At 46.2% G+C, this 15,110-nt stretch overlaps 1 protein-coding gene across 5 annotated transcripts in view; it reads right to left on the bottom strand.

Annotated features, from left to right (window-relative positions):
* The window catches only part of LOC138185624 (uncharacterized), a 132,984-nt gene that overhangs the window by 37,654 nt on the left and 80,220 nt on the right, over positions 1 to 15,110 (bottom strand). For 2 of the 5 annotated variants that reach the window (XR_011174683.1, XM_069124698.1), the window contains 2 exons: positions 11,719 to 11,852; positions 1,628 to 2,228 (listed from right to left, as the gene is read on the bottom strand). Coding sequence is in view for 2 of the 5 variants with exons in the window: in XM_069124698.1 (XP_068980799.1) it covers positions 2,091 to 2,228; positions 11,719 to 11,852 (272 nt within the window). In the remaining 3 variants the exon portion in view is untranslated. Of the gene's footprint in view, positions 1 to 1,627; positions 2,229 to 8,821; positions 9,511 to 11,718; positions 11,853 to 15,110 lie in introns of those variants that run through there. The other 3 variants (XR_011174684.1, XM_069124699.1, XR_011174685.1) reach the window with 2 other exon arrangements.

Genomic DNA, 15,110 nt, shown 5'->3' with positions numbered 1-15,110 from the left:
AATTAAGGCGAGACGCGAATTAATCGCCGCTCCAATTAGATTGGTTGATGAAATGTACGTTACCTTGCCACCGGTTCCTCTATCTTCTTGCAATCAGCATTCAATGTGGAAAACAGACGATCTATCTGCGTGAACGCTCTTTATTTTTGAATTCGGTCAATTACGGGATAGAGGCCAGAGTCGAAGCTTATCTCGAGGCGCACTTGTATCAGTTTATCTCGTTTAACTCAACACAAACTCCTCCAATTAGGAAGGCCGAATCCCTGTTACACGATGGGTATCTGAACTGTTGCGCGGACGTACGAGAACTGAATCGAATCACGGACGAGTCCCCCCTCTGCAAACACCACCACTCACGACGAGCACAGCCGAAATGGTCCGAAACTTATCGAGCGACATCGCGGAGACATCCGAGGCGATCTTCGTCGGTGACGTCTCAGGATGCATTCGATCACTCCCATCCCTTGGAAAAATCGTCTCGACACCCATCGTTCGACTCACCCTTCTTCGCGTCTTTCCCTTCCCTTCTCTTTCGAGGCATGGGATGGATGAAAAATTTGCGTCCGCCGAGAATACGAGTACCGAAAAATTGATCACGATGCCATATTTCATATTTTGAATTGTTGCGGCCGCGTTTGTACGGTGCGAGCCGCGAGATGGAAAAATTTCAATTCAATCGAGCCCGATTTAAATGAAATTCTTCCGATACCGAGTCGTTAGTCGTACGTGCAGCTCGGAATCGATACGCTTCGAATATTCGCTGGAATTAGGGGGTTTTTCATAATTTTCAATAGACGATCGATCACCGTATAGAGGGGACCCGGTATTCCAATGTGGTTCCCGGTGAATTTCACTCGTACGTCTTGAATTTTATCATCTTCAGATTTGTATAGGCAAGAAGGAAATTGCACGTATATGTGGGGCTATGGATATAGCGGAACCATTCTCCGACCAACTAACGTTCTGACGAATACGTCGCAATGATCAAATAAAATTCATTCACCAAAGTATTTGCACGATTGCTATCGAAAACTTTTACGCGCATATCGTATACGTGTTGTATGATAGATTTTGAAACTTTGTTAATTAAGATTACGTCGGTGAAATGAAATCAATCCGAAGATCTACACAGAAGTTACGAGACGAGGCGTTGAAAACATATTCACATGCATTCTTACGAAAGTAGCTACGTCGTTCTACAGATGTTTTATTAGTCAGAGCAGGCTGCAAGCATAGCCTAACCGATGCAATGCATTAGAAAAGCAAATGCGTGTTATAGAGCAACTAATTGTGAGTTCGACGAACGATCGCGAAGCGGGATAATAAATTCGGTACCTCTTTTGTTCGAATAAACTAAATTTATTTAGGGACAGGCGGCACAGCTGCTGGACAATCGCTCGGATCGCACGATCGGGAATTATTAATTTCGCTCACGCATCCAGCCAACTCGTGCTCACGATCGGAAACCTTCGATTCCAGTCACGCGAGAAACTCTCGTGCTTATTTCTAATTTAAGCCCGACTTTAGCCTAATGAAGTCCAAGAACTCTGTTTAATACGCTTTTGCGCGACGACTCTGCTCAACTTGCAAGGAACGGATCTCGGCACATTGCTAAGTGTCGATTAGTATATTATACTTTATTGTAGTATATTCAAATTTACAACGAAGCTCGTATTGAAACATATATGAGCGTTTTGTATTACTTTGTAATTTACGCTCGTGTACACAGAGTTAACCTCGGATGGTTTAATCGAAGGATGAAATCTGTCGACGAAATTCCAGCGCGAAATCATGGGCCGGCTGACGGACTTAATCATTCGTGAGTCACGACGAGCACGAGGGAGACTGGTTGCGTGGCACGTTGGTAGATTCGTGTGCCGGTTGTTCGTAACGCGTCTCGTAGCTTCAAAGCTGCCTAGGGTCAAACGGGGTCGTCGAGCAAGAGCAGCTCGTAGCAAATTCATTAGTCACCACAGAACAGACTGTTCGTCGTTCTACGAGCGAGTCCTCTTTGGCAGCGGTGTACGGACACTGGTTCCGAAACGGGCGGGGTGACAGTTTCCGTTCGAATCAAAAGGAAACTAGTTCGGCTAAGGGTTACAAGTCGATGCTTGGCATTTCCGAACGGTTTTTTCCCAGCCACCACACGATTCTCCTTTATCGGTCATGGGGACTGGTGGTAGTACGAAAGACTCGCGTTTCCCGTGAGAGGAATTCCAGCAGACAGACTGTAAAAGGGGGAGAATTACGTTTAAAAAAAAATAAAAAAAGAAAGAAAGAAAAACCCCGATGTAACCGAACACGATATCGATATATAGGTCGTTGGTTAGGAGGAAGCTGGTTTCGTTAAAATCCCGATACGTAAAATAAACGAATGGAAAGGGGCGCAGAATGGTCAGAGTGTCCTAGAAACCTCGTTCCGTTGTGAAATACTTTCGCTAACGATCTAACCAGCCGCGTCGAGCGGAATTATCATTAACTCTGGTACGCGACACGAGCGCAGAACTCGAACTGGATTATCAGCTTTTTCCCACGGAAAAGGGGGATCATACGGTAATAGCGGGCGTCTAATTACCAGAGGCGAATCCTCGTAAGCTTTCGCGTCGAGGGAGAGGAACTGTCGCTCGTCGAGCCGTAACACTGGGGTCAGAGAGAAACATTGGAAAGAGAGAAATAGGTAAAAGGGAAGGGAAGAGTAGACGAGAGAAAGAGAGAAGGAGGAGGAGGTGGTGGTGGTGGTGCTGGTTGTGCCTCTGCCGTGGCGCATATGGAACTTAGACCCCTGAATGCTTGTGCCAGGCTCTCAGAGAGACAGAGAAAGAAAGAGACTCGCGCGGAAAGCTCGGCTCGGCTCGGCCTTTTGTGAAAGAGGGTCTTTTGTCGTGGCGACAAAGCCCGAAGAATATCCATCCTTCAAATGTGGAACAGCTGCCATCGAATGGCCCCGGCCGCCTTTTTTAGAGTCCCGTGCACACACCGCATGTACACGCTGCGATGTGTGTACAGGGCTTTAAGCGAAGAGAGACGAACAGACAGACGGACGAACGGACGGGTGCAGAGGGGCCATCGAGCGACAGGGAACAGCGGAGAAAAGTGGATAAGAGCGAGAGAAATAGGAGACGAGAGGCGGTCGGAAAATACCGTGAAAGAGAGAAAAAAAAGAAAGAAAGGGGAAGGTAAAAAGGGGGATAGGATCCAAGGGACGGAGAAAGAGAGGACCACAATGTTTCGAAGTGGCGAGATTCGCTGCTGGTTTGTCTTTGAAGCGACCTATACAGGCTTTCTGCGTACTTGAGAGCCTCGTCGTAGTTATCTTCATAGTCATCGTCATCTTCATCGTTGTCGTCGTCGTCGCGAGCGATGTATCCGCTACACACTGACTGAAGAACAACCAGTCGCACCAACCGAACAAAAACGTCTACGAGGGCGCGTTAATGCGTTCCAAATGCATAACTGCGTGCGCGACGTTCCAACACAGTCACACCACAAAATGGAATACGCGATAAAGCAATAACCGTTGTGGTCGATTCGCCGCCAAGCGTCGACAACCTCGAGAGAAAGAGAGAAAGGGAGAACGATTTTAGAGACCGCGGTCATTAACGTTGCAATTGCATAATTCGCGGGATGCATTCGCGCTCCACTTCCTTTCTCTCCGTGATTCTTATCACCAAAGAGAAAAATGGATGACATCGATGGCGACGCGTTCGATCGTCCACCGATTACCGAGCGATTCGGTTTTCTCGTGGCGTTTCACCTATCGGCGCGCTGACGTTCGTTCAATCGAGATGTGTAAATCAGCCGTGCTAAAACCACCAGAGAACGGAAATAGAAAGTCATGTTACAGGGTCGAGATTTATAGGAGCGCAAGTTCGCTTTGATTTGAGGAAAATGCAGTTGGCACGAACCGCGTGGTCTGATCCGAGAATATCGTCAAGTAGCCTAGAAGGCGCGGTTATTCGAACCATGTATCCGCAAAAGAGACTAACAAGATTTATCGAAACGCATTCTCACTCCACGACTTCTATGTAACATAATTTCTATAACAAAGTTGTTTGACAAAGCAACGATTCGGTTGCACAATTGCTTGGCTTCGTATCGCGCGTCTGGCTATTTCAAAAGTGTCGCGACTCGAAATAATTCGCTCCTGTTGAAAAAACATCGAACCTTATCAACGGAGGATTCCAAAGGATAAAAACGAAAACGCCAGGAAAATATAAATCCGCCATTGTTTCCTACGCTCGATGATTTGCGCGTGTTTTAAACGATTTCAACCATCGGATAGATTTTCCTATTTTTCTGAAGAACTTGTCTGACTCGCGTTACTTTTACAACACACGTACGATACTTTGAAATGTTTACAGGCCATGGCCACGGCGTTTCCACCTCCGAACGGAATATTAGCTTTACGATCCTCGGACTCCGAGTAACGAGATAAGATGGCGTAAAAGTTTCCTCAAGTTCGAGTAATTAAAACGGGTCTTCGCTCAGGTTCGGCGTGAAACACGATTAGAGAGGTAAACCTAAAGGGGAACGGAGAGAATGGACGATGTCAGCAAAAGATGCGAGAGAACGGATCAGACGCGAGGAGAATGTATCCTTAACGAGCCGGTGCAAATAAGAGCAGCATTCGAATAATGCGTTCTGGTAGCGTGTTCTCGGTTAGGTTTTGGTGGGGTGCATCGCTGAAATAGCGATTAAGTCGCGTGATTTTGGGCGGCTAGCTTAGCTGCAGTTTGTAACAAAGTTGGAGGAAAAGAGGAGTGGGCGGTGGGGGAAAGGCGGCGACGGAGGTAGTGGAGGAGGCGGTCGTGGCTGCGGGTAGACGTCGGAATCTGAGCGGCTGGTGGGAAGTTCCGAAACGCCGGATGGAAATGCCTCGGTCGGATTAGCCCCTACTGGCCGATTGTTCGCCCCGGTGTCGGCCGCCTAATGTGGACTGCACTCGTGCCACGAGGGGGATTTCCTGTCTGCGCGCGTTCCTACGCGCTTCCAGCTATATAATCCTGTCCTGCCCCTTCGGAATCGGCCGACGTTACGACCCTGCTGCACGTCCGAGAACGTGACCGTACAATTAAGCGGTCGACTCGAATGGAATTAAGTTGGGAAAGTAGGATGCGTTTAATGGGGACCGATGATACGCGCCCCCGATGCTAACATCGGCACGATTCTTTTCTTTCACCTTCGCGATATCCTTCTATTCCTTTTTCTGCTCCCTCTGTGTAATACAGGGTGTCCTTGTAATCGTGCTGCAAGAGAGCCAGTAACGACGCGTTGTGAAAGAGTAAGTTGAGAAAGTGGGATAAAACTATGCGCGACGTAAGATCTCATCTTCGAGGAGAAACAAATTTAGAAGTAGAAGCAGGTATACATCGCTGGTAAATTACGATTCCACGCACTTCTGTTTCTGCCTCAAGTAGTCGTAAGTTTTTACAAGGCAGCGGTTTTTAAAATTTAGCACTCTGTCGATTAATCGTACGTTAGAAAAATTGTACTTTCGTTCGGTTTCGCGGGTTTGTAAATTTCGTCGTAATTTGAAAAATATTTCCTTCTCTTCTTCGAATACTTTCACTCTGCTTGCACCACGAATTTAGGCACTGTGTTATTAAGTGAAGCTCTGTATTCGTGTTTGTTCGTCGGTTCGTAAAACGGCGCCTGGATGCATCGCTGTTCGTATTACTTCGAGTGTCTCCTTCTTCTGGCGGTGTAATTTTTCTGTACTAATGGAGTCTACGCTTTCACGAGAAGTAGTTTCGCCGTGATATATGTGTGTCGAGAAATTTCACGTTCGGAGAATTTTAAAACGTCGATAAGAAGGAAGGTATTTGTAGGATCGACACGTCATCGACGGAAAATATCGACGGTGCGAGTCTGAAAGTGCTGCAGCGGGTGAATGAGACTGAACGTGACGCACTGACCAAAGGAAACGACAAATTAACCGTGGCATGGTACCTCCATGACTTTCATTCTCTGTCTCGTTGCTCGGAAATACCTCTCATTGTCGCGTTATTAATTTATTATGTACATTGGTGTCACGCAGGCGCCCAGAGGACATAAAGGGACGGAACGAAAAATGTAATGGAACTGTGTCAGTCGACGAAGGATTACTTTTCTCTAATTGCTAGATGCCTCGCGTCGGGTCAGGGTCAAAATTTCGCGACTCGGACAATCTTACTAAAAGTAGATAAAAGATGAACAACTCATTATTTTCGTTTATACTTATCGGAGTAGATTTTAGCGATAAAAGAACAATAATTTTATTCTTTCCCATCGTCGTACGAATATAGATTCGTTAAACATTGAAAAGCGACGGAACACTGGCGAAACTAGTCAAACGAACTTTTCAATAAAGCAAAATGCTGCTCGCGTAGGTTTAAAAATGTCAAGGCGGCGCGAAGGGTCCCTCGCGATTTCCAACCACGATCACTCCGTCCTTCATTTCTAAATTGGTGGTCCAATAATAATAATTAAAGCATCGATCTCAGGTATAAGACGGATCGCAATTAATTTTCCTGGAACCTCTTACATCCGCCATCTACTCGGGCCATCGTTTGTTAAAAGAAAAAAAGCAAAGCAAAAAGAAAAAAAAAGAAAGAAGAGAAGAAACGATAAGAAAAAGAAGCGGAGAAAGGGAAGGAAAAACTTTTCTTCGCCATACGGTTATGTATAGGTCGAGTGTTTTTCAGAGTTGTGGCCTCTCTCGAACACGCGGCGCATTTATTGCCGCGTTATATCGCGGTTTATTATAGCAGCTTCGGAGGTGGCAGCTTTATGATAGCTTAGCCCGCAGCGGTTCTCAATGATCCGCGAATTCCATCGGTCTGCATGCGCACAGCCTGGCGTATTAGTCTCGCATAAACGGCCCATTATTATTCTATCGCGAGGTAAATGCCGGTTTCTCGGCAAACCGGCTGTGCGGTTTCTCTTCGAATGCGCGCGGTCAGAACACATTGTTGTATAAAGCTCGGCAGCTTTTTCCAAGGCACCGAAACGGCTTCGCGACAATGCCACATCTTTGAATGGGTCCTGAATGCTACCGCGACGCGGCCGGTAATGGGCGAACTTTTTAATCGGGCAACAGAGATAGAAGGAGAGAGAAAGAAAGAGAGAGAGGAGAGAGCTTTTTTTAGCTTTCAATAAATCATAGGCGTACGTACGACTGTATTAAGGGTGACGGTAGGTGAACGTAAACTGGTGGGGAAAAAAGGGAACGAGGATGGCTAGACGAAATGCCCTGGAGGCAGAGCCGGTTAAAATATCGACAAATTTCCGATGACTCTCCTCGCTCTACCCCCTTTTCTCTCACCCTCGAAAGAAATATCTCGCGAACTCGACGCGAGCATATTTCTCATTTTTCAAAAGCGACCGCTATTGACGGAGATTCACGGCGGAGATAATTTCACTGGCGTCGACGATTTTGATTTAGTGAATCGCGGTTTCACGCCACCGTGCGCCAGCCAAACCACGATTTATTCGCCTTCTAATCTCCCTGTTAATCCTTCCTGACCGAAAATGTACAAAAAAGGGAGAAAAAAAAAACAGAAGAAAACCGATCGACAAAATTTTCCAAATACAGTGATAATTTCAATGGCGGCGATGATTTTGATTTAGCGAATGAATAGCGATTTCGTGCCACCGCGTAACAGCCAAACCATGATTTATCCGCCTCTTAATTTCTCTGTTAATCTTGTTCAACCGTTATATTTGGAAAAATCCGATCGACGGGATTTTCCAAATGTAGAGATAATTTCGCTAAAGTCGCGACTTTGATTCGCTGAATCGCGGCATCACGTCACCGCGTGCCAGCCAAACCGCGATTTATCCGCCTTTTGTAATTCTCTCTGTTAATCATTTTTCACCGAAATTTCCGACTAAATAAAAAAAAAAACGATATCGACCGACAGAATATTCCAAGTGTGTGACAATCTCAATTTCGATGAAACACACGGTGTAACAGAAGCGAGTACGCTGCAGATACAATAGCAGACGACAACACATGGTGAGTTGTGTGTTGGATTGGTTGATCGCGTGGGTGGAGAAGAGAACACGCGGAAGCGCCGAATTAGGAAGGTTAGGAAGTCGCTTTGCGGCTGAATGTTTGGCATTCTAATGAGGAAGGCGGCGTTTACACGCCTTATGCTTTGTTCACGCGACGCGCACGCTACGCGAGCACGATTGTTATCGCGCGAGACGCGTGTGGGCGACACGCGTTCACGTTCGCAGCGTCACGTGAATCGCTTCGTCGAATTTCCGATTGCTAATTCGTAGCCCGATAATCCTCAAATTCACCGGGATTTCGCCAGCGTTTCGTGGTAAATTAGCGGGTCCTATCGTATCTACGAAACGTATTCCGATTTAGTAGAATCAGCGAATCTTTAACACGCGAAAATGCAATCTTGAAATTTGTACAGAATAGCGATATTCTTTTGCGAAACGTTGTTAGTTCTTGATATTATCACGGAGATGCGTGAATTTTCGTGAATTACAAGACGAATTTCTTAGTTTCGCTCGAGTATCTTTCCGATCCAAATAACGTTACATCGATCTATCGTTAAAGCATACGCGAAACTCGCTCATTTGCGTTGGTGGTTCGACAAAATTGAAATTTTCACGGCTATTAAGTCACCGTTAAATGCACTCGTAATATCGTTTAACGAAGAACAATTAAGAAGGTGGAAAGAGAGAATCGACGGTCAACTTACGGGGCAGATGCGTCCTCTCCGAGAGTAGAGTTACCGTCTGGATTTGGTCGCATGATTAACCCTGAGAGGGTCACGGTAACAAGTAGACAAACCTCGAAGAGATCCGTTGTTCCAGCGCGCGCTCGATTACGTCGCACGGCGATATTTCACGTCACTTCCGGTTCCACAGGCCCCTTCAGTTGGAGAGGTTATGAGACTTTGTTCGGGGAAGAGGCGCAAGGGGAACGAAACAGAGTCGGAGAGGAAAAGAGAAGACAGAGACGGAAACAAAGAGCCTTCGCTGGAGAATTAATTTCAATTGGATTACCGTGAATATTGTCAGCGCTTACGTCGAGGCGTTGCATTCCTCTCCGGAGGTTGCGCGTCGCTACGTGCAAAGTCACGAGTCTTTCATCTTATAACGAACTGCCAGCGAATGAGCAATTATCGTTAAATGCGAAGTAATGCTCTTACAAGGCATCTCTGCTCAACTTTTTCCATCGGGTTTCGTTCTTCCTCTCGATTTCGCCCTAGACGATGCTCGTGCCACTCCACGATGACCCGAGTCAAACCATCCGTGAACGGTTCAATTTAAACGAAAAGCGTTTGCATCCGTGCACGAGACCGCGCTAAGTAATTTCGATAGCGCGCTTTAATTATTCGTCAACTTTCATACGCCGGCCGCAATACTGCAGCACGTTCAATCGTATTTTCGCGGTCGAATGCCTCGAACAAACAGCCAACTTTGCCGTGATGTTCCGTCCATTAACGAACCGATCGCTGTTTGACTTTCGTTCCACAAAGCGGCGATAATTTTTCGTCGCGAAACATCCTAGGGAAAGTTAAAAAAAGAAAAGAAAGGAAAATTAATTCGTGGCCTAAATTTATTGGCGACGCGATGGATAGCGATATTATCAGTGATAAATTTCAGACGCGTGACACAACGACGACTTTTCGATAATATTCAATCGCGTTTCCTGTTCGTAACGGAGGAGAGAATAAGCAAAGGTTTCTTCTCGTTAGTTCGGCACAATGTCCATCGGCCTCGAAAGTCCGGCTGCTTCCGCAGGCGTTTCGACAATGAAGATGAATGCAACTTCTTCTTTTCGCGTTTCAAAGCTAAAGGGCAAAAGTGACACGCTCGCCCGATACACAGGGGGAAAAGGTAAGGAGAGAAAGAGGCCAGAAGGCCGATACAAGGCTCATTGTTGCCACGGCTGCGATCCCATTGTACAGGAGTTTCGCCAAAGTTCGCCAATTTGCGTTTTCTTCTCGAATGCGACAAAGACGCGGCCGAAGAACGCCACCGCCAGATAATATCTCTAGGCTCGCCACCCCTCTTTTTCAACCGTCAGCCCCTTCTACGATATTCTACTTCCCATTCGTGCCACTCTCCGCCCCTCCTGCACACTTTCGCTCATTCGCCCTCTGCTTTTCGACGCTGACGAGGATCGAGGATCTTTTTATGCGAGTCCGTCGTCGCGTAAGGGGAGCTAAAAGGAAACTAAAGACGCTGCATGATAATAATAATCATCGCGCGTAATGACGATGATAAAGAGCACAATAATTGGTGGTGCAGTAGCGAGCGAGGAGAGCGGAACGAGAAGTTTCCACGTCGTTCTTTTTAATTATTTCCATCTTACCCCTCGCTCCCTACCATCCTCCCCACTTTCCTCTCTTTCTTCTGCTTCCCGATTATTCGCGGATTCGTCGAACGCGACACGAAACGCGTCATCCCCGTATTTTCCGCCCTTCGCAGTTCATTTCGTCATTCCGTAAGCTCGTAAGTGTAGGCTCGTCTGACCGTTTTAGCCTGTTTCGTTGGCGAACGAGACGGCGATGCCGCGGGCTGAGGCGGAGCGCCACGCTGATGGAATCTGTCGCGAGCGACGAGGAAACGCCACGAGGAGACCAGAGAGCTAAGTCTCTCTGAAAGACTAAACGGCAAAAGACAAAAAAAGAGAAAAGTGGAAGAAGGAAAAAAACCCGGAACAGGAAGACGAAAAGGTGGAAGCGGATACTGGGCGAGGGGGGAGGAGAAAGCAACCGAGCTGCGGAGGAGATGGAGGGACGTAGGAAAGCTACGTGTAGAAAGAGCCTGTAGAGTGTCTGCTCGTGCCTCCGGCGATCGGTAAGTTTCCCGGAAATGCGTCCTCCTGAGAGGATTTTCGACTCCTTTTAGCCTGATCGCGACGCGAGGAAAAAGACAAGATCGAAATAGCGGTTGCGCGAGCACGAATTTTCCCTATAATCTCGTAAAGGGAATCTTTCTCTGTCCGTTATTTGCTTTGCAATGCGTCGTTTTATACGATATCCACGCGGGTCGATAAGCATCGTGATTCCAATCTCGCGAATAAGCAACTAGTTGACGCGCGGCGAGACGAAACGCGCGAAGAAGAGACGAGCGATGGCAACGTGAGAACGTCTACATAATGTACCTCGTGGCTGAGACGCGTTTAAGATTCATAAAAGAACACGAGTCGAAAATCGATCAGCCCGTCGTGTCAATTTTCCCGTAACCTCGTAAACTCTTTTTCCCCTATTTTTAAAAATATCTCGATCGATCGCGAGTTTACCTAAGATTCGGCGAGAGAGAAGGAAAATTTAATAAATTTCGTATTCACCGAGGCGAGAGGCGTGAAATGTATAGGATCACGATGCCCCGTGGCCAACAACCAACTGCCGTAAATACTCGAGATCGTTTGAATAAGATTCAAGAACGGCTCGATCGAGTTTCCTTTTCCTCGATGAAAAGCGCAAAAGTCCTTCGCGTTCGTTAAAGTAAATTTTCACGCGGCAACGGCGCCGTCTATCCAGGTCACTTCCAATCTTCTCGTCGTTTCGGCGGGTGCTTAAAAAAAGAAAAAAAAAAAAAAAAAACGAAGAAACGTGGTAGAAGGAGGAGGAACAAAAGAGCTGGAAGAACGAGCAGAGACGAGATTCGAAGCTTTCATTCACAGCGAATGATAATATTGTCGCATACCGCGTGTTGGCAGCAGTGTCTTTCAGCTCGATAGCGAAGAAATTGAACAAGACTTACGCAATTCGCGGCGATGGATGAAGCTTCGAAGCCGTACAGGTGTAAACGATGCCACCGTCCGCTGATCGCGTTGATGAAGAAGCCGCAGACATAATTGTGTTGCCAGTTCTTCACTCCGATTGCACGTGAAATCTCTGAAACGAAGAAAAATTGATGATCAGGTTACTGACTTTCCAAAGAAAATTAGTGCTACGACTATCGGCTATTTTGAGCTTTCACGTCAGGGGATTACAGTTAAGACGATTTAATGAAATATTGCGTTTGTCGAAAAACTTCGAATATTTGTAAAATACAAAGGTAGAGGTGAAACGTTTGCATTAATTAACAGATGATACTCGTATGGCGTTAATTTCGATCGTTCTTTTCTTTTCTTTTAATTCCATTCGTTGCAAACATGATCGAATAGTAACGCGCGGGGGTAACACGCATGTTTCAAGGAGAACGACGAGGGAAATCTTGCGGGAAGTTGATAGACCGTACGTCGAAAGTTGCCCTTTATAATGTTGCGTGGAGTCTCAAAGTGGAGGCAGCAGTCTCGAGGTAGCACGTGTAACCGCATTGTTAAACTTCACGCTATCGGCTACGCCTTCTAACTAGACTGGCTCGAATATTGTGGGAAGTTACAGAATGTACCACCTTGAACTTTATTTCGTTTCGCGATAGATAACCGGAATACCATAGAATTCCCCCATAAAAGTGTACAAACTATCAAACTGCAAAGTACCATCGAGGAAGAACCAGATATACATGCACATACACGGTGCAACTCCATTTATTCGAACTGCGTTTATCCGAACTGACGTCGACACAATGCCCGATTTAGCGAATATGTTCCTCAACTTTTATTATTCGATTCCAGGCCATGTTATCTAATACGAATAAAGGCTGTTTTCTCTTAGTATACACACATGTCGGCTTAATAAAATCCAATTATATGAAAATTAACTGCGATTATACGAACGATAAACAGCGAAGAAAAGAAGAACTAGCGGGCTTCTATTATCCGACTGATTTGGTTATTCGATACGTTTGGTACCCCGACCGTGTCGAATAAACGTAATTTTACATAGGCCCATCCAAGTTGCCGGTGATTATTTTCCTGCGTCATTACCTACACTAGAAAATCCTCTGGTAAGATAAGAAGCCGTAGAAAACGCGAGGCAACGGTCATCGTGAACGTCAAGGTACGAGGTTATTCGGATTAATTCATAACGATACGGTGGAAACGCGTATGTATTTTTGCCTGAACGGCGACAAAGTGGCAAAGTAGATCAGGCTCGGCGTCCGGCACGTCGGCTGGCTTTAACCGCCAGTCGCGATACAAAGCTACGCGAGATTGTTGCCACGTGCAAGAAAAAAATTTAATCGAGAGATTCAATTGCGGGGCATGTCCCGTCGCATCTGTAATTGGTTTTCCGTTGCTCCGTACGCCGCTTTAAAGAATCACCCTCGATTCCTCGACGTCTCTGCGAGCCACCCTATATCTACATACACGTATATCCCTCAAAGAACGTACACAGAGACAAAGCCGTGCACACACGTACTATACCAGCCCGGTGTATGCGGGCAGGCGCGCGTGCGGATCCCCTTCCTACGAGTACATCCATCTCTGCTATCCGTACAAAGCGAAGGAAGCCGTATGTGCATTGAACATTGATTTTAAACGCAAGCCGTGCCACAAGACTGCCGTAAAAAAAGATTCCAGTCCGCCAGACTTTCAACTTTCTGTTGCCATTCTAACGGAAAACTGGAAACGCCAGGCGCGCAAACACGATGGTTTGATACGGAGGAGATGCGAGACGCGTATCGGCTGCGGCTCGCATCAGCGACAAGTAGCTTCGTAGACAATGGCGTAGTTACATACAGCGTGCGCCACGAAGGCTTTCGATCTATGGCGAGTCGATCCTAAAAGCAGTTGCAATACGCTTCGTTACATCTCTCTCCTCTTTTGTCTCCTGTCTTACTCTTTCCCTGACCATTTTACGAATGCACGCCTGTATCATTCGAGAATAATAGTTACGTCCCGATGAATATCCCTCTCTGTATTTTACCGACGAAAGAGACGCTGGATTTTCTTTGTGAAACACCGTTTGTTCTACCGAATTCGCGACTTTCCTCTTGCGCGTAATTTTTTCTGGGGATTTAGCTTTTAAGGCGAGTGGAGGGGAATTAGAGAAAGCTGGAACTGGCATGGAAGAACGCATACGTCACTGCGAAACCGTTCTCTTGGCGTTATCGAGCGCGATACCGACGATCGTTTAACATTATTCTTGTTCGAATGAGAAGGAACACGGCGAAGGCACTACGCTCATACATAAATTCTTGATCGACTTCTTATCCCAGATCCGTTACGAGTGGAACGAACGAGTGAAAAATATATCTGCAGCGGAGGGAAATTTAATTGTGTATCGTGGGAGGAGATCACGGTTTTGGAACGGTTCCTCTTTGCAGCGGCCAGTATATTATTCAACGAGACGGCAGCGTTTGATGGCAAAGAACGCAGGTCTACCTTGTTCACTTATTTAAAGGGTAAAAATATATCCGGCTCGGAACATTTCTCCAGACCTACATAATTTACCGGAGTTATTTTTCCAGAGCTACGAAACGCTATGCGCTATGGACGAGCAAGATTCCTCCCTGACGTATTTCGTTCACCAACTACTTACAAAACCGCTACACACTTTTATACGTGGAAACGAGGTTATTTATCAAACGAATGTTCAACTTTTTCGCATCGACCAACGAGCTAACGATCCGCTCCAGGCGCCGAACTTCTCGCCCTGGTTTGAAAAATCTTCTTCGCGAAACAAACACGTCCGTCGACTCGATTCGATGACACGCGCACGACAAAGTCGCTATATTGCCGGTCAAGTGTCCTTTGATTATTTAAAGGGTGAAAAACCGAACATCAAAGTACTTTATAGTCACGTGCGTAATACGCCGCTGTGTGTACGACGGCGATTCAAAATTATTTTACGGACTGTACGATAGTCGGTAAAGTGGTTTATATCGGTCTGGGAAATTCGGGACCAATAAGTTCTTTACGTGTGCTACGATAAATTGGAACGACGATCGTCATCCCTTTCCATTTTGCTTCTGCCGCGATGGACAAAATGGGGTTGAAGCTTGTGAATCAGTAAAGAGACTAAATTTAACCTACTTGGTACTCTTTCCTCGTGGAACATTATTTTTAACCCGACGCTCTCTTTCGCGTTACATAATATCGTTGCTACATTTTAGTATGAAAAAGATTGAGCTTTATCCCGCGAGACAGCGAATTTGTCACCTTCCTGTAACATATGATAGTTTGTGACGAGCGGAATCCGAAAGAACCAGCGCGATACGCATGAATTTTAGATCCGCGTAGCTTCTAAAATAACGACTTCCGGTTA

Source organism: Bombus flavifrons, chromosome 12, assembly GCF_040668555.2.
Source record: "Bombus flavifrons isolate JBK064 chromosome 12, iyBomFlav1_principal, whole genome shotgun sequence".
Classification (NCBI taxonomy): domain Eukaryota; kingdom Metazoa; phylum Arthropoda; class Insecta; order Hymenoptera; family Apidae; genus Bombus; species Bombus flavifrons.
The sequence above is the reverse complement of the archived record's forward strand: the minus strand, read 5'-3'. Positions and strand labels throughout refer to the sequence as shown.